At 48.6% G+C, this 24,094-nt stretch overlaps 2 protein-coding genes across 2 annotated transcripts; both read right to left on the reverse strand.

Annotated features, from left to right (window-relative positions):
- Positions 1-1,714: 1,714 nt before the first annotated feature.
- Positions 1,715-12,155, reverse strand: NEIL1 (nei like DNA glycosylase 1). Its single transcript, XM_051982216.1, has 10 exons — positions 12,069-12,155; positions 10,185-10,619; positions 6,411-6,530; positions 6,121-6,184; positions 5,698-5,797; positions 5,007-5,134; positions 3,725-3,752; positions 3,305-3,366; positions 2,710-2,932; positions 1,715-2,341 (listed from the first exon to the last, which is right to left on the reverse strand). Exons 2-10 carry the CDS (start codon positions 10,616-10,618, stop codon positions 2,238-2,240), a joined length of 1,263 nt encoding a protein of 420 aa, XP_051838176.1. The 5' UTR covers position 10,619; positions 12,069-12,155; the 3' UTR covers positions 1,715-2,237.
- Positions 12,156-15,922: 3,767 nt separating this feature from the next.
- On the reverse strand, positions 15,923-22,821 carry COMMD4 (COMM domain containing 4). The gene is made up of 8 exons (XM_051982217.1): positions 22,705-22,821; positions 21,329-21,400; positions 20,021-20,086; positions 19,369-19,408; positions 18,454-18,573; positions 17,806-17,886; positions 16,785-16,961; positions 15,923-16,290 (listed from the first exon to the last, which is right to left on the reverse strand). The coding sequence occupies exons 1-8, from the start codon at positions 22,705-22,707 to the stop codon at positions 16,250-16,252; spliced, it is 600 nt and encodes a 199-aa protein (XP_051838177.1). The 5' UTR covers positions 22,708-22,821; the 3' UTR covers positions 15,923-16,249.
- Between the last annotated feature and the right edge of the window lie 1,273 nt (positions 22,822-24,094).

Raw genomic sequence — 24,094 nt, forward strand, 5'->3', positions numbered from 1 at the left:
CACCCCAGGGCTCCCCAGCTCGGGTCTGAAGAGGGTTTTGACTTGAGGCTCCCTGACTCCAGGCCAGAGCATCGCCCCACTGCCCTCAGTAGAGAAGACTAGAGCAGAGGGAGCACTGGCTTTGGGATCGGAGGAGCCGAGTTCAAATCCTACCCTCTCTTATATTTGTGTAGCCTTGGAAAAGGTACTTTAAACAAAGGTATGTAGCTACGTGAAGAAATGCTCTCAATCATTAAGTGGTGAAATGTAAATTAAAACAACTCTGGGATGCCCCTTCACCCTATCAGATTGGCTAATATGACGGAAAAGGAAAATGACAAATGTTGGAGAAGTGGGACACTAATGCATTTTTGGTGGACTTGTGAACTCATGCAACCATTTTGGAAAGCAGTTTGGATCTGTACCCATCATACCCTTTGACCCAGTAATACTAGGTTTGTAGTCCACAGAGATCAAAGAAAAGGAAAAGGACCTTTTTGTATGAAATATATAGAGAATAGCTTTTGGTGGTGGCAGATGAGTGGAAATTGAGGGTACGCATCAGTTGGGGAATGGCTGAACGAGTTCTGGCCTACGATTGGGAAGGAAGACGTTTTATAATTAATAACGAGCAGGTGAATTTCAGAAAAACCTGAAAGACTGAAATGAACTGATGCAAAGTGTAGGGAGCAGAACCAGGAGAACATTGTACCCAGTAATAGCAACATTGTACCCATGTACAACTGTGGTTGAATCCACGTGGCTCAACTGTGAATGACTTGCTATTCTCAGTGCTCCGAGACATTTCCAAAGAACTCGTGGTGAAAAATGTCATTTGCCTCCAGAGAACTGATGAACTCTCAAATGCAGGGGGAAGCATACTTTTTTTTTTTTTTAACTTTTTCTTCTTGTCTGTGTTTCCTTTGAAACGTTTTGCAAAATTGCATGGATATATCCTTTATCAATGTGCTTGCCTTCTTAAAGCAGAGAATTCAAAATTATGTTTTAAAAAAATGGTTAGAAATTGTTTTTCGTGTAATTGGGAAAAAATAAAATCAAAATTCCAGAAAAAAATTTAACTTCCCAGGCCCTGGTTTCCTTCTAATTAAATGAAGGGACAGAACTATTTGGCCTTCGAGGCCCTTTCCAGTTTCAAATCTGCAATCCTGTGATCCTCACAGTAACTGAATTAGGCCCTACTGTCACCCCCATTTTACATATGGACAGGTGAAGGTAGGAATCCTTTATTAATGATAACACTGTATGCAAGCCCCGGGCTGCCTGCTGGGGACTCAGATGGGGAACTAGGACAGTCCTGCTCTTGAGCTTATTTTCAACGGAGACAACACCCATGGAAGGTTTGAGCTGCAGATCAGATGAAGGGGTTCCCCGCTCCCTGGGATGCAGCGGCAAAGACAGTAAGGCTGCTTTACTGTGACTTCTGCATATAATATGGTATCAGTTTCTGAAGTTAGTGCCAAGGACTGGGATGAATCTGAGGCTGGCTCAGGGAGGGCTAAGATTTTCCCCGGGGTCACATATGATCCAGGATTTACACTCAGGTCTTCAGCTGTCTCCTAGATGAACCTTAGGCTTCCCTCTCTTTTTGATATTTTATAGTTAGGAAGTTCTGAAGTCCTTTTCTTCTTTCTGGCCCCTTTTTCCTAAACTGTGAAGGTTTTTTTTTTTTTTAAGGAGATGTGAATGAATCACCACAGGGGGGTGACAACAGGACTTAAGATTTCTAGTTAGATTTTATTGTCAACATGTACAAAAGCATCTCCAAAACTGGTTCAAAAGCTCTAAAATCATCCTGGATTTCAACCCTGCTGGGAGAGGAGTAGGGAATAAGGGATTGGGTGCCTGACTGGGGTGGGAAAGGCAAGACGTGGATGAAAGACATTTGGGGTTCCCTCCCAACTTGGGGCTTGAAGGGCAAAGGCACTGACACAAAAGAAAGGATTTGGAGCTCCAGGGCTCTGGGTGTTGAGCCTCCCCTGGCAGCAATCCATCCCAGCTGTGGAAATCAACCCTTTTCAGACATCAGTTGAATCTTTTGGTCAGGATTGTGCACAGGCCCAAGAAAACTGCCAATGAATCTTATGAAAAGCATTGTGTCCTCCAAATCTGAAGCCTGAGCCTTTTGCCATATTCTCCTGGCTGCCCTGATCCTGGGGTGGTCCACATCCCTCTCCCCATCACGGGGCTAACAGGAGGACCCGGGGGGGGGGGGCCTCTCCCACCCTGGGGCTGAAGCTTCAAGGAGACAGGCCAGGTTCAGGATGGCTGCTGGGTGATGGAGGTGGGGAGGAAGATGGGGAGAGCCTGGGTTTGGAAGTAGCTTTCCCCTTCCTGGTTCTGGCTGTTGGAGGAGAAGAAGCAGAACTGTGAGATGGAGCTCCTGACGCAGAGAGGATGGAGATCCAAGGATCTTTTCGCTGTAGTTGCTTGCCTCTTCCACTCTTGGGCCCTTTCCCCAACCTGGAACCCCCCTTTCCATCTTCACTTCATCCCCAATTCTTCCTCATTCTTCAATCCCATTCCTCTAGTGAGCTTCCCCCAACTCCTCCATCCACTTCATGCTCATTTCTCAGAAATGGATCTCAGTGTCTGGACATGTTGTTCCCCCAGATCCAGTTCCCCCTCAGCTCCCGATACAAGGACTAGAGTCCCCCACACTCACTCCCCTCCCCCCAAAGGGGAAGCTGGGATTCCATGCAGAAGCCCCACCTTTTCGTACTCGGGCCACCAGCTGCTGTTTTCCTCCTAGAACTCCTGGATCATTTCCTGGGGATGTTGGAGCAGACTTCCGACGCTTTAGTCGGGGCTGGGACTTGGGGCGTCTAGTTGATGCCCCATGTCCCTTGGTTCCTTGATCAACAGAACCCTTCTGAGACTTCTTGCCTGGTTTCCTTGCTCTGGTGGGGCCCTTCTTTGGCAGAGATGTAAGATCCTGGGTCGGAAGAGAAACAGGCCCTTATCTGGGTCCTGCAAAGGCTCAAGGACAGCAGGATGGGACATGGCAAAGCAGAAAGTGGGGGTCTCTAATGCTCCTCGAGCATAGCGTTGGCGGTCTTAAAGTGGCCTTTGAACTGAGCTGATTTGGGAGCCCCCAGTAGGGGCTGGGAGGCCCAGCCATTATATGGAAAAGGGGGCACGTGGTCATCCTCCCCTAGCCAGGCTTGTTCTAAGAAGCATCTGGAGCTCTTGGATGCATGCGGCTCCGTATTTCAGAAGGGAAACTCTCCCTATGTCATCCAGAATCGAGAGCAGAAGCGGTACCTCCCTTGTGGGCAGGAGAGGACGTTGGGGGTGGAGGCCGTACCTCTGAATCGGTAACTTCAGGGATGGATTTTTCCTTCACACGCTTCTTACGGGATTTTCCTCCTGTGGAAAACCAAAGGTGACACAGAGCCCTTCATGTGGGGAGGGGACATGACATCAAGGGCTGACCTCCTCCACAAAGTCCTGAGCCCTGCCTAAAATGCCCACTCAGGCAGCTGTATCGCCAGAATTAGAACCTGGGGTCTCTGATGATCTCAGCTCCTGCTGCAAGGACCTCTTGGGGAGGTGGGGAACGGGCGAAGGGATGAAGGGAAAAGGGGTAAAGTCCAGGGCCTGCTTGTGTCTTGCATAAAGGAACTCCATCCCAGAATGCCTGACTTCCCTGCCTCTAACGACCACAAGTATCCCAATCAGCTCAGATAGCTGTTCTTTTCCTCCTGCTCAAGGAAGTCGGACCTACCTTTGGGGGCCAGAGGTCCAGGATCTCCCTGAAATGGAAGAGGAAATGGTTCAGATCAAAATCTTCCCACTGTCTACTCTCTGAAGCCTGGTCACCTTCCTTGCTAGAAGGCTCTCTCTGGGAGAACTGGAAAGTCCTGTCCCAGCCGGGACCCTCCCGATTCTTAGGCCAAAAACAGGAGCCACCATAATGGGGTGGGGCTTCACAGAGCAACTTCTCATGAAGACAATTCCTTTGTTGCCCCAACACACAACGGTTTCTATATCTTGGCTCCGTTCTCTATCCACACTAGCTATCCTTCGAGGTCCAAGCCGAGTTCTGTCTTTCCATTACCACCCTCTGGAACCTTGACAGGGACCAGATTTAATTCAGGCAATGATTAAATACTTACTATATGCCATGCATTTGCTAGCGCCTGGGATGCCAGGACAAGTCCCTGCCTTCAAGAAAGTTACACTCTCCTGGGCGCAGGGAGGGCAAAGATCTGTACCCAGACAACTAAAAACAAGATACGTACTAAGTAATTCTGGGAGGAAACACTAACAAATATGGGAAATATAAATAGTTTGAGAGAAAGGAAAAGATTCAGGAAAGTCCTCTTGTATGTGCTGGGTCTAAAGGAAACAGGAATCCTGAGAGGCAAAGGGGAGGAGGGAGACCCTGCCTGGCCCAAAGTATATGCACTGGAGGTGGGATGCAATTTTCTGGGCCTCCTTGAAGCTCCCTCCCAGGGCATGAGGTGGAGATGGAGATGGAGATGGAAGAAATGGAAAATGAGATGGAGATGGAGGAAATGGAGATGTCTGTAGGGTGAATCAGCCCTGGGATCCAGATATCCCTTCAGCCAAGAAAATGGGAAATGGTATTGAATGGAACCTGGGTTCCTTTAAGGCTGGGGCAGAGATCTTCTACATCATAGGCAAGCCCGACAAGCCAGTTCCAGCTGTCTCAGGAAAGTTCTTCCCAGATGGTCTTTTCTGGCACAGCCTGCCTCGTCATTGAGGTTCTGCCTTTGCCCATCTGCTCATCCTGTCCCTGCCTGGCTGCCATGTGCACAGCCAGAGAAGGAAGAGGCAGTTCCCCAGTTTCTCCTCCCCGGCGCTGCTATTCAATCAGGGCATGACGTTGGGCAAATCTTTCTGGGCTTTACTTTGCCCAACCTATCAAATGGGAGAATGCCTGCCTCGCTAAGCTACTGAGAAGGCTCAGGTGAGATGGCAGATGACCAGAAAAGTGCCTAGGAATGCACAAAATGGTACAGAGAGGTGTTCTTTATTATTACCTGGAACCAGATGGTCCTGCCGTGCCTGTCCGGGAGGCAGCTCATGCCAGACACAGAGTAGCAGCGCAGCCATGCACGGAAAGCTGAAAAGTCATCTTCCTCCCTCTCGGGTCCATAACCCTTACCCCCTTGATGACAAGAGTGGGGGAAGGGAAGATTCTCCATCAGGCTTTCCCAGTCAAGCCCACTCAGTCCCATCTCTTCTTGGGGGCCCAAGGAACAGGAGTGGCAAGACTGGATTTTATCACTAGCTCTGCAGCTAACTTTCTGTGAGAATACAGATAAACCGCTTCCTTTTCCTGAGCCTTAGTTTCCCCATGTGAAGAAGGGATAATATCAGATGTGAAATTGAGGCTGAGACCCCAGTTCAAATCCTGCCTTGGTTACTTAATGTCTGAAAAAGCTTGGATTACTTGCTTTCCTTCTCTTGGTCTGAGTTTCCTCCTCAGTTATACGGAAATAGGCCAGAGGATCAATAAGGTTAGTCCCAAGATCTGAATGCTATGACTCCTGTCTTATCTACCCCAAAGGGCTTTCTACAGAAAAGGTGGGAAAGTACTATAAGAAAACCACTGCTGCTTTGCTCAGTCTATTTTCGCTTTCCCTTGTTCAGATCCCGGGGAGCCACAGCTAGCTAGACTGGGGGCGAAGAGGGCCAGGGCACTCCAGGGTCCCTGCCACTAGACCTCACCGAGCTGGATCACCTCCATGGGGACCGAATGGCACAGCTCCAGCAAGTCCGGGTTCTCTAGCTTTGCTTTGACCTTCTTGCTCAGGGTCAGTTCTGGGTTCTGGCCAGGGGAAGAGGACACATGCTTAGTAACTCTAGGTTTCCCACCCGCCCCGTCCCCCATCTGCCCCAAATAATCACATGAAATAATGGTTATGGGACCCTTTGCAAAACTGAACCATGATTTAAATGTTACTCTTTCTTTCGGCCCAAACTTCATTTTGTAAGAGGAGAAAATAGACTTCAAGAGGAAGAATATCTTGTCTGAGAACACACAGTACAACCGAGGCAAAATTAGGATGAGCCATCAGGTCTTTTACGGCCAGTCCAAGGCCCTTTTCTCTACGCCCAGGGCCTATCCTTGAGCCACCCCTTCACTCTCACCGGCCTCCGACACTTCAGCGCCTCCAGGACAGTTCGGGCCTTCTCAAAGGGAGGGATCTTCAGCCTGAGGAAGGGGGAAGATATGAAGCCAGGCAGGGGTAGGGGCCGGTCGAGACAGCCGCTCTCCTGGAGCTTCGGGCAGCCAGGGCCCTCCAGACACTTGGAAAGATGGGGACTCAATCCACCCCGGTTCCTTCCAACATTAACTCTTCCCTTGCCTACACGGCCCACGATCCCTGGAGCACGGGCCTGGATGCCTACTCCTGTCCCATCCCTCCTCCACCACTGACCGGTGAAGAATCTCTGCCCGAAGGTAGTTGCCAATGCCGTTGAAGAACTTCTGGTCCAGGAGAGCTTCGCAAATGGGCTTGTCAAAGGTCTTGTCAGCCAAGTTCTGGAGGACGTTCTCCCTGGAGAATAGGGGAGATATAGAGGGACCCAGGTGATCCGCTCCATGCAAATGACCCTTTCAAAAGCCTGGTTTCACTTCTCCCAAAGTCTAATCATGTCACCAGGCATGGGGAAATAAAGGCAGGGGAGGAGTCCGGATGGGGGGTGTGTTCCCTGACTCAGAGGATATTTTTATCCTCAACTTAATACCCGCCAGCTTCAGAGCTCCAAGAGACTTGAGCAGGCCTTCCCCCTCCCTATATGTGATCTATCTATAGGGAAGATAGCGCGGTGCAGTGAGAAGAATATGATTTCAAGACTAAAAGCCCGGTGAACATTCCCAGTCTTCTCCTAACTACTGTGGGTCTAGTTGTGAGCTTGGGGGCTACAAAGGCCTCTTTTGTGTTGTATAGGTTGTATATGTGTTTTGGGGTCATACAGGTGGGTGGGCCTGGGGTCTAGAAGGCGACACCAGTACCTTGAGTCTCCGGCAGATCTCGCCAACCCGCAGAATGTGAAGTGGCTTCGGGACTAGCCCCGCTTGGGGGGAGGAGGCTCACCCTAGAGAGGGCTGCTCGGCAAGAGATGTGCCCCCCTCTCGCCCCAAAACTGCAGTGATACAAAGAGCCCTCCGCCCAGGCAAGGCCTTCGACACAACGCCAGTGATTTACACACAGTGAGCACTGGATAAATGCTCATCCATTCCTCCATTCCTTCCCATTGCCAGGTACACTGAGGCCGGGGCAGAAAATACAAATGGGAACTCTCTGCTCCTTGTACTGTTAGGGGTCGTAATCATAGCCCAAGGCCACGGAAAATAAATGAGAATGGGGGCCACTGTTAAGAGAATGCAAGGGAAAGCTTGAAAAAAAAAAAAGCCAAGTTTGTAGGGCATGCTCGGGGCAAAGCAGAGAAACAGGGCACTGGTCCCTAGGACTGGCGCAGCAACCCCTCTTCCCAACCTTTCTGTTTGCACAGTGAAGAGGGAAGGGCCATAAGTTGGAAGAAGCAATCTACCACTGCTGCTTGCTCTCAGAAGGGAGCACCAGGAGGATCTGGGGAGTTCTAGGCGGCCATATTTCAGCTGAAGGTAAAGAACCAGCTCACAATTAGTGAGTTAGGAGAAGACAGAGAACAAGACAGCAAGCTTTTGGTCTTTAATTCATGTTCTCACTGTCCAGGGTAGTCTTCCATATGGATATAGAGATCAGACACAGAGAGAACAGCTCAAGTCTCTTCCAACTCTGAAGCCAAAAGCTGCCACTGGAATCACAGAATCACCGAAGCGAACTCAGCAGCAGCGCAGCCCAAACTCTGTCCCTACACTGAAATTTCCCATAATCGCCTCTCACAAGTGGCCCCCCAGCCCCTGCTGGAACATCTCTGGGGATGAGGAAGCCTATTCATTTGCTGAACAGGTCTAATTGTGATCTAGTTCTTCACAGTCCTTCTTCATGTTGTATCTGTGGAAGAATCTCACTATAGCTGTCTCTCCCTCTCTATCTCTATCTTTCTTTCCCTCTCCATCTTTCTCTCTCCCTCCCTCTTTCTCCCTTTCTCTGTCTCTCTCTCCCTCGCTCTTTCTCTGTGTCTTCCTCTCTCTTTCTCTGTCTCTCTCCCTCTCTCTCTTTCTCCTTCTTTCTGTCTCTGTTTCTCTCCCTCTTTCTCCGTCTCTCCCTCTCCCTCCCTCTCGGTCTTTCTCCCTCTCTTTGTCTCCCTTTCTCTGTCTCTCTCTAAACAATGTTTGAACAAAATGTTCTTTTTAAATGTGTTTTAAAAACCATTCTGGGATGGAGTATAGAAAATCCAGGTCAGGCCAGTTCTGTAGGTGCTAAATGTCAGAGCCACTAAGAAGGCCGATATGTAAATTTAAGCTTAGATTTGGCTTTAAAACTACCTATGGTTGGAAAAAATAGTGTTTCCACAGACAAGAAGCATCAGAGAATTGCGAATTGGGGGAGGGCCCTGAACTCATGGATAGAAGCTATATGTTATCTTTGGGCAGCTAGGTGGAATGGTGGATGAAGCCTGAAGCCCAGAAGCCTCATCTTTGTGAGTTCAAATCTGACCTTAGATGCTTAAAAGGCTGTATGACTTTGGATTAGTCCCTTCATCTTTAAAGCAAGCTGCAGGAGAAAATGGCAAACCACTCTAGTATTTTTGCCAAGCAAACCCCAAATGGGGTCATGAAGATTCAGACATGATTGAATCACAACAAAAAACAGAGAACTTAAAATCTCACTTATTTTGAGTTTCAATTCCTTCTTTGCTATTTTGATTCCATATATGTGAATCTTAAGGTCATTCTCTTTGGCAGAAAGCCGCAGCAGAAGCAAGGGAGAAGCAGGCTTTGTAGGAAGGCTGTGCAGCCTTGTGCGATGCTGGCACTGAGATGCTCACATAAGCAGCTGGACAGAGAAACACGGTTGTAGCCGAGAATATTCCCAAGCCAGCAGATGGGGGAGAACTCAAGGGAAGGAAGAGCGATGGGAGGAAATGAAAGGAGAAGGCTCAGGAAAGGCACACAGCTGTTTTCAGGTATCTGTCTCCAGGGAAGAGGGATTCGGCCTGTTCTGCTTGGTCTCAGAGGACAGAGACAGGAACAAAGATCGGAACTTCAGTCTTGAGGTAACAAGCGTAACCAGGATAGGTTTTCTAAGTGATGGATTCTCCCCTTACTTACTAGGTCTCCTAGTACAAGCTGGAGAGCTGTTTACCAGGTTTCAATTAATCAATAAATAAAGCCCCCACAATGTGTCAAGCACTGTGATCCAGATGAGATGCCTGCTTGGGTACAGGTAAGAAATGATTCGAGCCACCGAGGTCCTTGTCAACTTGAAAATTCGACGATTCTGTGTTTACAAATGTCAGGGATATGGTGAAGGTGGATGGCTCCTATTGGGCCAAAGGCTCCAACATGGACCCAACAAGGCAGACATGTCATATATCCTGGTGGCAGTCTCCAGGACAGGACAGGTCCCGGGGAATGGGATGAAGGTAGTCAATGTGGGGGCTAAAAGAGCTTGAGGAACCCTTCTGAACGAGGCAGCTTGCTAGCAGGGATGCTGAGGCCTCTGCCGGGATTGGAGACTTCGGTTCTGGCCTACAAATGTAGCGTGGAGGGTCTCCGGCTCGACTATTCCCAGAGAACAAAGCTAGCAATAACCCCGCTGCTTCCACCCAAAAGTGCTTTTTGTATTCAGAAATATTCACAAGGACCTCTGCTGCCTACTAAGTCATTGTTCCATTTTATAGATAAAGAACCCAAGGCTCTTAAGTTGATAGAAACACCTATGGGCTGAGTTCCAATCCCAGTTCTGTCACTCACTAGATAAGGGACTTTGAGCAACCACTTAATCACGATGAGTCTCAGTTTTCTCGCCGGTAAAATGGAAATAAGTCCCTTGCCCTGAGGATCAGCTGTTCTGTAAAATGGAAATAAGTCCCTTGCCCTGAGGATCAGCTGTTCTGTAGTGAAGCAAATGGGGGAAATGTATGAGAATTGTACATGAATCTTAGGGACCATCTGTCTTTTCTCTCTCTTCGGAACCAAGAGGGGAAGAGGAAAAGGAAGGGAGAGATGGGAATTTGGAAGGGCAAATCTGGCCTCGTCCCTGGCTCGGGACTGGGCCCTTCCGTGGGGCTCCACTGCCCACTTAGTCCAGACAGCCTACCTGAACTTCTCATACTCCAGGAGAACGCAGGGGCCGCGCCCAGGCTGCCACGTGCCCTGGACTTCCCAGTGGCCAAAGCGCCGGATGTCCACGAAGCAGAGGGCTCGGCGGGGAGGGGGAGAGGCGGTATAGAAACGCAGGTGGGCGTGCTTGGGCAGGGCGTCCGCCGGGACCACCTGAAAGGAGCCGGACATGCCGAAGCGGAACACCAGGTCCAGGGGGGCCTGTGGGGGGTGGGCCCCCGGCAGCGGGCTCAGCGTCAGCCGGACCTCCTTGCCCCGAGAGGTGGCCGTGATGCGGTAGGCGCTGCTCTCGAAGGGCACCTCCGGGTTTTTACTGACTTCGGACTTCTCCGCCCGCCCGGCGAACACCAGGTCCTTGCACTGGGTGTTCACGTAGCAGCTGGCCAAGTGGAGCTCTGGGCCCTCGGGCATCCTGGAAGCAGGGGCGAGAGCTTCATCATGCTGTCCTCCCCCCTTTCCCAACCTCTCCTTATTCCAGCCAGTGACCAAGCTCCAGCTTAGGGCTCCCCTCCCACCCCAACACGTCTGGGAGTTCAGACTGGTTCCACTAATGACTCACTATGTGCCTCTAGACCTCAGTTTCCCTTTCTGTAAAATGATGAGCACCTGACTCTCCCATCTCTAAGACCCTTTCACTCAATTACGCATCAGCGTTCTTATTCATGAGAATTCTAATCAGAGCTTGTAGAGGCTTCTGTTTTATACAACATGTACATGTATGTGTGGTGTGCATACATGTATGTGTGTATGCCCATGCATGTGTGCGAATGCATGTGTGGTGTGTGTACATGTATGTGTGGTGTGTATGATGCATGCATGTACAAGTGTGTACGTGTGTTGTGTATGCATGCGTGTATGCGGGCATGTGTGTGTGTGCATACATAACACACACACACAATTACGCCGTAGGCAGGTTTGGTAAATATTTCCGAATTTAAATATAGATTTCTAACAGTTTCCGGCCAGGTGATGGGGGGAGGGAGAGATAAACAAAGAGAAGTCAAGTGAGTATTTGAAGTTGTGAGCGAAAGGAAGAAGTAGGAGCCGATCGTGTGCGGGACAGCAGTAGTAAGCCCTCACTGGATGCGAGGAACTGCGCTAGGAAAAGGGGATGCAACGAAACGCAAAAACTACTCCCGCCCCTGCCCTAGAGGAGCCGAGACCTCCCTTCTCGCCACTCTGGCCAGCAAACGTTTCTTAAAGCGCCCTGCTGTAGACAGGGACAAGGTCCTTTAGTCAGAGGACAAAGTCGGCTCAAAGGCAAATTGGGCTGGAATTGGCGCCGGATGCTTGGGCTCCGCCGCTCACCAAGCTCTGGAACAACTTCCATCCACTCAGATTCCTCTCTAACTAAGAGCGGTCCGGACTCTCTCTCGGATCCCCTCTCAATTCTAACTTTGCCCTCACAGGAGCTTAAATTCGGGGTGCGGGATGAGTTGGACAGAGGAGAGATGCAGGCCCCCGGTGCCCTGACACGGGAGGGGATACCTTTCAGGTTCTGCGAGCCGAAGGAACTCGTTAAGAGTCGTTAGGCTAATGGGATGCGAATGTCAAGTACCCACGCTGCCTCTCTGGGCCTCAGTTTACCCATCTCTAGCCGGAGGATGTACCCTCTTCCAGATTCAACGTCCAGAGCTAATTTACTCTCCAGCCTCTCATCACTGAAACCAGCCGGAGCCCGGGTGGGAGAAGCAGTGTCTGCCGGGGGCAGGGACAGGGAGAGGGAGCTGGGGACCCTTCTCCACCCTCTCTCTCCAGCTCCCGGCACCTGCCTTCCTCCTCCCTCCGTGTTGAGCTGAGGATGGGGGTGAGGGGGGGGGGGATGCCCTCCGCGGCCAAGTCCAGGAGGAAAACCAGATACCTGCTCTCAGCTGTGCTCCGTATAGACTCCTGCCACCGGAGTTAAACTAGAGGATGGGGTTTGCCCAGAAGCATCCTGGGAAATGTAATTGCTATGCCCCACAGCTTCATGGGAACTGTAGTTTTTCGGCCCTACGGTCAGCTAGCGTTTGGAAGGCGCAAATTAGAGAGGGAGAGGAAAAGCAACGTAGACTGGGATAGGAGGTAGGCAGATGGAAGAGAGATGGGAAGAAGTCAAAAGACTGCGACAGAGCGAGCAAACGCAGGCTGAGTCTGGGTGGCGAGATTCTGGCTGCGGGCGGCCCCGCGGGCGAGCGGTGAAGAAACGTAGCGCCGGCGGGTGGGAGACGGGAAGGGGCCGAAGTCGTGGATTTCTGGCAGATCCACCCAGTGTGATCTGGGACTTTCCTGGGGGTCGCGGTTTTGAATTACAGAATGATTGGGACCCGGGTCTCCCACTTCCTAGCAGGCCGAGCAGGAATAAGGGAACAAGTGAAAACAGAGTTCAGACCCCTCCTCCCCCCCTCTTTCCCCGGCCAGTGCTTCAGGGCCCCTGAAGGGAGGCTGGGAGAGGCGGGCACAGCTGATGGAAGCCGGGGCTCAGGTGTCCTGGGGCATAAACACGAAGTGCGAATGTATGTGCTTTCATAAGCTCCCAGATGCCCCACCAGGGTCTTGCTGTGCTCCACAAAGAACGGGGGTCTCTTGGGAGAGATCTGAGGACACATGCGACATAGAATACTCTTCCTGGGGCCCCGAGCCACCTCCGGGTTTCGTTCGGAAGTGTTTTAGGTAACTGTGAGAAGCAGCTTGATGGAGTCCGATGAGCCAGGTGCATTTCCTGCCTCTGAGACATACTGTGGTCCAAGTGCCTCTCGGGGCTTCAGGCATTCAAGGCTCGAAGCTGCTGGGCAGCAGACAACAGACCTGCGATGGCGGAGGGAGTTCCCTCCCTCGATGTTCAAAGTATCAATAAAATAGCAGAGCTAGTCCAAGTTAAGAAAAAAAAAAAATTGGGGACGTTTTCACATCATCTGATTTTCCCAGGGCATCCCTTACTTTCTTGCCTCAGAGAGTCATCCCTTACATCAAAGACTTTCAAAAGCCTGGCTCGTGTGGGGACAGTTTAGCAAAACCAATCGCCCCGCATTGGGCACGTGGCCTTGCACACCTATCACTCCTCCCAAACACGTCCAGCAGCCCAAGCCAGGCTCCAGTCATGGCCTGGAACGAGGCCCTTCCGCGTGGAGTCTGAGCTGCTGGATCTCTGGCTCCGGCGTAAAGGCCGGAGGGCCAGTAGCTCTTGGTCAGCAGATTCTATCCCCATCCACACTCTGGCTCTTTGCCTGCCCTACACAGCGCAGGACCATCCAAAGCCACAACGGACTCCCGGCTTCTCCAAAAGGCTACTTCCTGGTCACTTCCAAATCCGCACCTCGAAACCAAGATGTCGTACCTGTCCCCAGGCCCAGCTTTCATGGGATTCAGGTATTGTGGGGTTTCCCTCAACATACCCCATCCTTCCCTGCCTCAACTGGCCATTAGAACAGAAGTTTCTTGAGAGCAGGGGCTGTTTCATTTTTTATATTTCTATGTCTAGTTTCTGGCACATAGTAGGCACAAAATAAATGGGTATTAATTGGTTACCTGGTTCCTGGGATTGTTGTAAGGAAAATATTTCATGAATTCAAAAAGCTCTAGAGAAGTGGGTCTTAGGCAAGGTATTTTCCTTCCTGGGCCTCAGTTCCCTTATGTCACACTGCGGTCTTCTCAGTGTTCTCAAGGTTAATATGAGAACTGGAATAGGAGGTGGCTCAGAAAAGATAAATGACCAACTTCTGAGCATGAAAGTTGGTTTTAGAAAAGGGGCCCTCATAATGTTGTAAAAAATTACCCAGGCATGGATTCTGTCAATACAAAGTTATTATTAAATAAAATAAAATTTAAATTTAAAAAAAAAAAAAAAGGGGCCTTCACTGCCTTTCCCTCCAGCCTTTTACCACATCCTCCAACTTTCTAACCTGGGCTTTTGGCTCTGGCTAGGAGGGTCATTTTGCTGCCGCAGCACCCAAGCCATCTCTCTCACTAATGCCTTTTTTTTTTTTTTAATAATTATAACTTTTTATTGACAGAACCCATGTCAAGATAATTTTTACATTATCCCTTGCACTCACTTCTGTTCTGATTTTTCCCCTCCCTCCCTCCACCCCTCCCCCAGATGGTAAGCAGTCCTATATATGTTAGATATGTTACAGTATATCCTAGATACAATATATGTGTGCAGACCCGAACAGTTCTCTTGTTGCACAGGGAGAATTGGATTCAGAAGGTAAAAATAACCTGGGAAGAAAAACAAAAATGCAAACAGTTTGCATTCATTTCCCAGTGTTCTTTCTTTGGGTGTAGCTGCTTCTGTCCATCCTTGATCAATTGGAACTGAGTTAGATCTTCTCTTTGTCAAAGAAATCCACTTCCATCAGAATACATCTTCATACAGTATCGTTGTTGAAGTATATAATGATCTCCTGGTTCTGCTCATTTCACTCAGCATCAGTTCATGTAAGTCTCTCCAAGCCTCTCTGTATTCATCCTGCTGGTCATTCCTTACAGAACAATAATATTCCATAACGTTCATATGCCACAATTTATTCAGCCATTCTCCAATTGATGGGCATCCATTCATTTTCCAGCTTCTAGCCACTATAAACATTCTTGCACATACAGGTCCCTTTCCCTTCTTTAGTATCTCTTTGGGGTATAAGCCCAATAGAAACACTGCTGGATCAAAGGGTATGCACAGTTTGAAAACTTTTTGGGCATAATTCCAAATAGCTCTCCAGAATGGTTGGATTTGTTCGCAACTCCACCAACAATGCATCAGTGTCCCAGTTTTCCTGAATCCCCTCCAACATTCATCATTATTTTTTCCTGTCATCTTAGCCAATATGGTAAGTATGTAGTGGTATCTCAGAGTTGTCTTAATTTGCATTTCTCTGATCAATAGTGATTTGGAACACTCTTTCATATGAGTGGTAATGGTTTCAATTTCATCATCTGAAAATTGTCTGTTCATATCCTTTGACCATTTATCAATTGGAGAATGGCTTGATTTCTTATAGAGTCAATTCCCTATATATTTTAGAAATGAGGCCTTTATCAGAACCTTTAACTGTGAAGATGTTTTCCCAGTTTACTGCTTCCCTTCTAATCTTGTTTGCATTAGTTTTGCTTCTACAAAGAATGCCTTTGTTCTTTATTACACCCATCTACTTCTGGCTGTCTTTCAAGGCTCAACTCAAGCCCCACTTTTCTGAGTTGCCGTCTGTGATCACTCCAACTGACAGTGAACTTTCTCTCCCCTGTGACTTTTTTTTTAAATAGCTTTTTCTTTTCAAAATACATGCAAAGATCATTTTCAACATTCATCCTTGCAAAATCCAAATTTTTCTCCTTCCCTTCCTCTCCCTCCCCTAGACGGCAAATAATCCAATATAGGTTAAACATGTGCAATTCTGCTAAATATATTTTCACATTTATCACTTGGTGCAAGAAAAATCTGATGGGGCAGCTAGGTGGCGCAGTGGATAGAGCACCAGCCCTGAAGTCAAAAGTCCCCGAGTTCAAATTTGACCTCATACACTTAAGACTTCCTAGCTGTGTGACCCTGGGCAAGTCACTTAACCCCAATTGTCTCAGCAAAAAGAAAAATCTGATCAACAATCTCCCCTGACTTTCCAAGGGCACTGTCTCAGTATTAGACTCAAGCTTTAATTTTCTTCTCTTTTGCATGGGGGACATTTCCTGGGATGGAATCTTCTGTCTACTTCAGAGGGATGGCAACATCTCACAAAGACATACACAAACTCACTGACAACATTTATTCCTTCTGCCCATCAGTAAAAAGGTACAAAATTGGGGGGAGGTGGTGGTGCAGATGGACATCAGGAAAGCACCTTAGAAGGTTCCCAACCCACCCAGGTTCTTTTGCTGAGCTCTCTGGGACTGAGCCACCCTGAAAATGGGGGCCAACCACAGCCAGGTCTGTTGGACAGATCGAATGGGTGTTACAGACGGGGGGAAGGGCACGGGCTCAAACACTGAAGAGAGACTGACCAGTGAGGTTTAGGTCTGAGCGGAGCCAGCCCCACTCCTCGGCTTCCTCTTCTTGCTGTCTGATAGCTTTCAGCTCAGGGAACTCATCAAGGCTTGTGCTTGTTTGAGTTCTGAAAGACACAGAGATACAGGTTAGGAGAAAGGAAATGAGGTGGGAAGAGGAGCAGGGATGCTGGACCTGAGAGGCTGAAGCAATGGGGGGAGGCTGCAAGGAGGCAAAGGGCATGGTTGCTATAAACTGTACCACTCAGAGCTACTCAAAAGAAGGATGAGCTAGCTCAGGAGGCAGTAAATCTTCCCTGAAGGGTATACAAGGCAAGGCTGTATGGCTATTTGATGGGTATACCATAGAGGGAATTAACATAGTACTGTGGAAAAAGCACTGGCTTTCAAGTCTGAAGACCTAGGTTCAAGGCTTATCTTGGATGCTTACTATCTATGTGATTTGGAACAAATCATTCAATCTCCCTAAGGCTGTTTTCTCACCTATAAAATGAGGAAGTGGTCTCTGAGGGCCTTTCCTTCTAAAATTCTTGTTTAGGTATGAATTGGACTAGACCATCTTTGGAATTCTATGACTGTCTTCAATCTCCTTCCCCCTTACCTGTCAACAGAACTTGGAACTTTTTCACTGACAGCGTCATGGCGATGGGCTCTGCTAGACCCATTGGGTCACGCCGCACATCCAGCCTCAGGTGCACCTCAGGCTCATGAACTTGGCAGAGCTGGCTGGAGCTAACTGTGTAGTCCACCCGCCAGGCAACATTATCCAGTCTGCTCACTGTGGGCAAGGAGGTAGAGCTTTAAAGACCCCATTTATCACCAAGGACCACCAGGGATCCCAGTTCTGCCAATAATTCCTATGAAAAAGTCACATAACTTGTCTGGAACTCCCAACTATTAACTATTCAATGGGGAGGAAAATTCATTAAACAAGAAATTATTAAGTACCTTCTATATACAAAATACTATGTAAGGAATATAAAGACAAAAATGAAAGTTTCTGCAAATACTTCATTGGTCAATAATTCTTGTCTGTTCACTTTGCAGAGCAGCTATGAGGATTAAATGAAGTTCTGGGTTTGAAAGAGTTTTGAAACAGACACAAATTGGACACAAATCAGAGTCATCATCCCCATCCTTTGTAACCTGGTTTAAGGCCAGCCTCCTCCAGGAAGACTTCTTTGATTACGTCACCCCTCCATAGTATGTCTTCTACCATCCTTAAGATCCAAACTACTTTTTGACCCCTAGTCTAGCACATATTGTATGGTATTTGTTTTCACTTGTAACTCTTGGCTCCCCAATACACTTGGGGTGGGGTGGATGAAGCTCTCCTAGATCTTCCCAACATCACAGCAGAGTATTCTGGATGTCCAAATTGTCTCAGTTATTCTTGGATGGGTACAGGGTTGGGCCACACCATCTCCCAGGTTCTACCATGGTCTGGACTAAAGTTGTGCTTCCTCCCTCTTCAGTCATAGAATCACAGCGCCAGAGCTGGAAAGAGCCTTAGAAATCACTAAATCCAATATCCTCAGGACTCTAAGCCCCTGGCTCCTCACAAACAGGTCAAGGTCCAGGATTGGGCCCAAAGCCATCGGCCTAGTCCCAAGTCAACTTACACCTCAGGCTGCTGGCCTTCAAGCTCTCCTGGAGGGACCCCTGCTTCTCTTCATAGGAACGGCACAATCCAGAGGCATGTTCTAGAGCGAAGCAAAGAGAGTGGGGGAGTTAATGACCCAGGAAGCGCAGGGCCAAGAAACAATGAAATGAGACCCAGAGAGGAGAAGTTGCTGACTGCCCCCACTCCTATCTTACAGCAGTGAAAGTGAAAGTCAATCTAGAGCCAGAGAGAGGACTGTGGAAACTGAGGGTGGATCACAACATAGCATTCTCACTTTTTTTATAGTCGTGTGCTTGCTTTTTATTTTCTTTCTCATTTTATTTTCCTTTTTGATTTGATTTTTCTAGTGCAGCAAGAGAATTATAGAAATATGTATGTATATATTGGACTTAACATATTTTTATCATGTTTAACATATGTTGGATTACTTGCTATCTAGGGGAGGGAGTGAGGAAAAGGGGGGAAATTGGAACTCGATGTTTTGCAAGGATTAATGTTGAAAAATTATCAATGCATATCTTTTGAAAATTAAAAAGCTTTAATAAAAAAAAGAAAAAAGTGAAGGCTCAGAGGTGGGTTACAGGTTCCCACAGCCCACCAGAGGGACATCCCCAATGCCTTCCCTTACCCCACCCCTCCCCTATACCTTTGGGGAGTCCCAGCTGCTGCAGCTCACTGGAAAGGGACTCACTGTCCACGTTGTGCTTGGCTGCGCTAGACAGGATGAAGCTGAGCACTGCAATGGTGGCCTTGACATCTCCAGATTCTGGAGGAGGGGAGAGACACGGAAAAGTTGCCCAGAACTTCCCCTACCCTATCCTGGCCTAGATCTTGGGACAGTCCATCGAGGAGCTCCCCTCAAAGCACTGGGATGGGGGGTGGGTTCAAATCTTAACTGCCTCGTACTAGTGGGAAATAACAAGGTCACAAGCTGAAAGAAATAGCTCAGTTTTCCTTGCATATCATTAATGCTTTCTGATTTTTTCATGTATTTGAGTCCTGTTTCTCTGGCCAGACTGAAAGCTCTCAGGGCACATGGACAATGTCTCCTTACTCCCATCTCCACCCTTGCCTTTCCTCTTAACCCTGTCAATCATTAAATTAGTATTTAATTTTATTTCATATTAACACTTGAATATTAATAATGTTAAATGCCATTTAATATTGTTATTTCAGATAAAAGAAAATTCATCAGTAACTATGTCTTAAATGTACATATTTGTTTCCATGTTGTCTTTCTCATCAGAAAGGAAGCTTCACGAGGGCAGGAACTGGTTTTTTGTCTTTGTGTTTCCAGAGCTTAGCACAGGACTTGATACACAGTAAGAGCTTAATTAATATCTGTGGACTGACAAATAATTTGAAAATGAATTTCATTTAGCCAGCAGAGGTAGTGTGGCAAGTACAGTATTTGCAAAGTAAACAGAAGTTGCCTATTATATGTGTGTGTGCTAAGAGGCTTAGTGTTAGGCTCAGTTGTAAGGTCAGAAGTCTGGGAGGAGATGACTAGAGTGTGGGAGCATACAGAAGATAAGAACCTGCAGGCAGCATTCAGACTTACCAAACTTAGCGTCAGCTGTAAGTTTCAGGATTTTCTCGAACTGGAAGACACGATATCCTGGTCATTGCCCTGAAGCCCACCCTGGTCCCCATCCCACTCAAGGGTGTGCTGGTAAATCTTTACAACTGGCTCTCCAAAAATAAGTATATACAACCCAGTATTATGTCTGCATTATTAAACATTTTGTCCAATACTTTCTTAAGTCTAGACAATCAACATAGCAATAGATCAATTCCTGGTGGAAAGCTTTTGCTGATTTTTCTGAGGGTTAATGTTCACATTGAAAATTTAACTTTCAGTTTCCCCAGTTAGAGCTGGATTAAGTCCTTCCCTGATCCCATTTTTTTTGGGAAGGCAATTGGAGTTAAGTGACTTGCCCATGATCATACAGTACCAGCTGTCTGATGCACTTAATGCACTGTGCTACCTAGCTGATCCCACTTTTACCAATCCAGCTTGTGGACTCTTTCCTGAGGAGTCCATTCTATCCTTTGCTTCCTGATTCCATGGAAACGGCCTAAAGCTGGGCCAGAGGGCCTGAAGTGGATGGAACCAAGTAGCCCTGAATCCACTGACCTAGAGAACCTTTCATAAACCACCCTCCCCCCGCTCCAATGTCAGGAAGGGGGATCCAGGAGGGCTGCTGACTTACATCGATCCCTTGTCCCAGCAGGTCTTTCAGAACCTGGCTGCAGATCAGCTTCAACTTGACAGAAGACTGAAGGGAAGCACAGACACAAATGTCACTTTGTCATCCACCATTCACTTGACAAATGAGCTTTAGCCAGCCCTTTCTGACTCATAAAACACCACGAGTACTCTGGGGCTCCTCGGATCCCAACAACCGCCTGGCAGGTGGAGACTAAGGCAGCCTCCGTTTTACAGATAAAGAATCAGGGGTCGTTAACTGACTTGCTTGTGTTGTGTATCATCAATTAATATTTATGAAGCATCTACCACGAATGCCAGGCACTGTGCTAGGGAAACACTCTCCAGGTGTTTCTATTTTAATGGACAGGTGACACAGGATAAATATCAAGAGAATATCTGCAAATGAGTGCCAGGCAGTTAAGCACAAGGTGGTCTGGGAGGGAAGGTTAGTAATTGGGGAGATCAGGCAAGATCCCTGTAAATGGTACAGCCGAGCTGCAATGAGAAGGAAGAAGGGTCTTCTGTTGAAGGGAGGAGCTATGCAGGTACAGGCTGGGCAAAGCAAAGAAGAGAAAATGTGTGAGAGAGGGAGAAGGAGAGGAAGGAGGAGGGAAGGGAGAGAGAGAGAGGGAGGGGGGGAGAGAGAGAGAGGGAGAAGGAGGAGAGGGAAAGGGAGAGAGGGAGAGAAAGAGGGGGAGAGGAAGAGAGAGAGAAGGAAAGGGAGAGGAAGAAGGAGAAGGAGGGAAAGGAGGAGAAAGAGGGAGGGGGGAGAGAGAGAGGAGAAGGAGGAGAGGGAAAGGGAGAGGGGGGGAGAGAGAGAGGAGAGAGAGAGGAGAGAGAGAGGGAGAGGAAGGGGAAAGAGAGAGAGAGAAGGAAAGGGAGAGGGGGAGAGAGAGGGGAAAAAAGAGAGAGGAAGAGAGAGAGAGGAGAGAGAAGAGAGAGAGGGAGAGGAGAGAGGGAGAGGAAGGGGAAAGAGAGAGAGAGAGAGAGAGAGAGAGAGAGGGAGGGAGGGGGGAAGAGGGAGAATGTGTGTGTGTGTATGTGTGTCAGAGCACAGGAAGGAGAGGAATGTCCAATAAAGCTGGACAGAGACCAGGTTGTGGCTAAGTGTCAGAGGTTAGATTTGCTTGCCAACTCCTGCCCACCCATTTTCAATCAGGGAAACTGAGACAAGAGAAATGGCAACTGGTATTCAGGTTTCAGGGAGAGGCTGGCCTGAGGACCCCAGGACCCTCCTATCCCACTATATGACACCATATCCTTCCCTCCCATACCCTCAAGCATCCCTTTTCCTTCCCAAATACTCAACAATCTTGGCCAATGTGCTGATCTCTGCTAGGACCCAATCTGGACAGTCCAGGTCGCCACAGAACCGGAACCTCTGGAAAGGGAAAAACCAAAGATCTCCTTGGCTGGGAGAAAGGAAAGCTGAAGGCAGTGATTTACAATCTATAAAAGGAGGCCCCATAGATGAAGGGACAGTCTCTCTCTTGACTTTGGGGGCAGGAAGGTAAACACTGGACGAAAGTGCAAAGAGGAGACGGTGACCAAGATGGGCTGTGGAAGTTACTCTAGGTCTCAGTTCCTTTAAAAAATGGGGAAGGGTCAGGGACCCCAGGCTGAGGAGGGATGAGATCAAGAACCCCAGTGCTAATAATAATCATAATTGAAGTTGACATAGCGCTTTACAATTTGCAAAGTCTTTATGGCATATTATTTCATTTGCTCACTTAGTCCAGTCCAGTGAGAGGGAAAGGGCTACCTATATCTCTGCAGGTGCATAAGGAAGCCACCTTCAGGGGAGAAGCTGACTCCCTTCTCCTTCCCTAGGCTGGATGACACTGAGAACTGGAGCCCTGTGGTCTCACCTGACCAATCTCCCTCAGCCCAGCCACGTTGGGGGTTATCCCTGAAGACCCCCAAGATCCCTAGAGCTGAAGACGCATGAGGTTGGCCCGGCTTCTTCCATCTCTTGAATAGTAGCGTCTTCCTGAGTTTGAATCAGACCTCAGACACTCCCTAGTGGTGTGGTCCTGGACAAGTCACTTAACCCTAATTGCCTCCTTCCCTTATCTATAAAAGGAGCTGGAGGAGGAAATGGCAGATCCAATGGCTTTGCCAAGAAAATGCCAAAGGGGACTGGACATGACTAAATAAATCCCTTAAATGTAATAATAGTAATAATGTATACACTTGCCCTACAGCCCCCCCACTTCACAGCGCCCCCCACGTGGGGCAGAACTAGCAGAAGCAATGATCCAGGACACCTACTACCGAAATGTAAAGCTTGGGGTCCACCACAAGGGAGAACCTGGAGGCCTGCACGGCTAGCAGAGAAGAAAACTCGGGCTGAACGTTCAAGGGGCTTTCCCAGCGTTATGCGGAAAGGAGGCGCAGGGCTGGTTTTGAACTCAGGCCTTTTCCACTCATCACTGGATGCGATTCGGGTTTAAGGCCTTCTGGTAAGGGTCAGAAGTGACGAGTGTGAATGGGGTAAACCAGTCTCCCGCGCTTCCCTCCCCCACGGTGGGCACGTCTCCTTCACCCCTTCCCCGAGCCACCTCAAAAAAGCCAGCGCTGCCCTCCGGGGCCCCGGGGAGTGAGCGAATGGGAGGGAACTGCAGGGCCCGGCTGAGAAAGCCGAGAAACCCTGAGCCCAAGGCTCCCCCTCGCGCTGTCCCTCACCATTTTGCAGGCTGGGCCCTGGACGGACGCCCCGGGGACGCCCCCAGCCCAACCTCCTCCTTCTCCTCTTCCTCCTCTTCCTCCAGGAGCTGGGTCAGCTGATGCTGAAGCGCTTCACGTGATGTGAACAAGAGCAAGACCAGCCTCCAGCTGGTCAGCTGACCCAGGACCGCCCCGGAGGCGGGGCCAGTCCCTGGCTCCTCCCTGGATGCTGGACCCCAGAGGACGGAGGGAGGGGGGAAGTGGTGGGAGGGAGCGCGGGAAGAGGCTGCTCGGCTCTGCTTCCCTCCCCCCGGCGGCTTCCTCTTGAAACTGACGTGGTTCATTTCAGTGTCTCCAACGTTCCATTCCCAGCCTCCTGCAGCCGAGCCAGAGAAAGCCTTTGTATTTGTCCGCAGGGCTTGGACCTCAGTGAGCACTGAAATCTCCAATCCTGTGCTGTGGTCGCCCGGCGGATACAAAATATACAAGTTAACCCACCGAGCTGGCTGGGCCCAGGAGCTAGAGAGTGGAGCGCCCGGCAAAGGGCAGAGCGTCTCCCACTCGGATCCGACCCTAGAGTGGGAAACATGACTGATGTATTACAATGTTACAAAGTAACGGGTGTGAAGGCTTTGGAACCATCACAGGAGATCGTGTTTGATCTTGGAGCAATAGGGAGTCACTGCAGTTCACTGAGCTCCAGTGTCTAACCTCCTAGACCGCTCCTGCTTATGTAAGATGGGAGATTTCCAGCTGGAAGCCACCTTACAGGGCATCTAAAAGTCCAGTCTCCTGCCTCTACCACCAGTTTTCTTTCTTTTTTCTATGTTCTTGCTTCTTCTTCTTCTTCTTCTTTTTTTTTTTTTTATAACTTTTTATTGACAGAATCCATGCCAGGGTAATTTTTTACATTATCCCTTGTACTCACTTCTGTTCCAACTTTTCCCCTCCCTCTCTTCCTCCCTCCACCCCCTCCCCCAGATGGCAAGCAGTCCTATACATGTTAAATATGTCACAGTATATCCTAGATACAATATATGTGTGCAGAACCCAACAGTTCTCTTGTTGTACAGGAAGAGTTGGATTCAGAAGGTTAAAAATAACCCTACCACCAGTTTTCTTTATTTTTTAAACAAGTGTTTATTTTCTCCCCCTCCTCCAATAAAAAAAAGAAAAAGTAAACCCTCATAATAATTATGCAGTCATACAAAGCAAATTTACATATCGTCCATGTCCAAAATCATCTGTCTAATACAGCAGTTTAAGACCCTCACCTCTCCAAATGGAGGTCCCGTGAACACTTCAAATTTTGTCTCTGACCCAATGGTGCCAAGCTCAAATAAAAACAATGCCAGGAGCTACATATTGACTTAGAAAACTACAAATGCAACTGAATTTTTATTTATTT

This window comes from Antechinus flavipes, chromosome 2, assembly GCF_016432865.1.
Source record: "Antechinus flavipes isolate AdamAnt ecotype Samford, QLD, Australia chromosome 2, AdamAnt_v2, whole genome shotgun sequence".
In the NCBI taxonomy this organism is placed as follows: Eukaryota; Metazoa; Chordata; class Mammalia; order Dasyuromorphia; family Dasyuridae; genus Antechinus; species Antechinus flavipes.

Coding starts and splice junctions, on each gene's coding strand:
- NEIL1 (XM_051982216.1), bottom strand. CDS start 10,618: ATGCCCGAGGGCCCAGAGCTCCACTTGGCCAGCTGCTACGTGAACACC. Junction 6,531..10,184: donor CTGGAGTATGAGAAGTTCAG/GTAGGCTGTCTG, acceptor CCTATTCTCCAG/GGAGAACGTCCTCCAGAACT. Junction 5,798..6,120: donor CGCTGAAGTGTCGGAGGCCG/GTGAGAGTGAAG, acceptor TCCCCTGGCCAG/AACCCAGAACTGACCCTGAG.
- COMMD4 (XM_051982217.1), bottom strand. Junction 16,962..17,805: donor GAAGGCCAGCAGCCTGAGGT/GTAAGTTGACTT, acceptor CCTTGCCCACAG/TGAGCAGACTGGATAATGTT. Junction 16,291..16,784: donor GTTCCAAGTTCTGTTGACAG/GTAAGGGGGAAG, acceptor TGTGTCTTTCAG/AACTCAAACAAGCACAAGCC.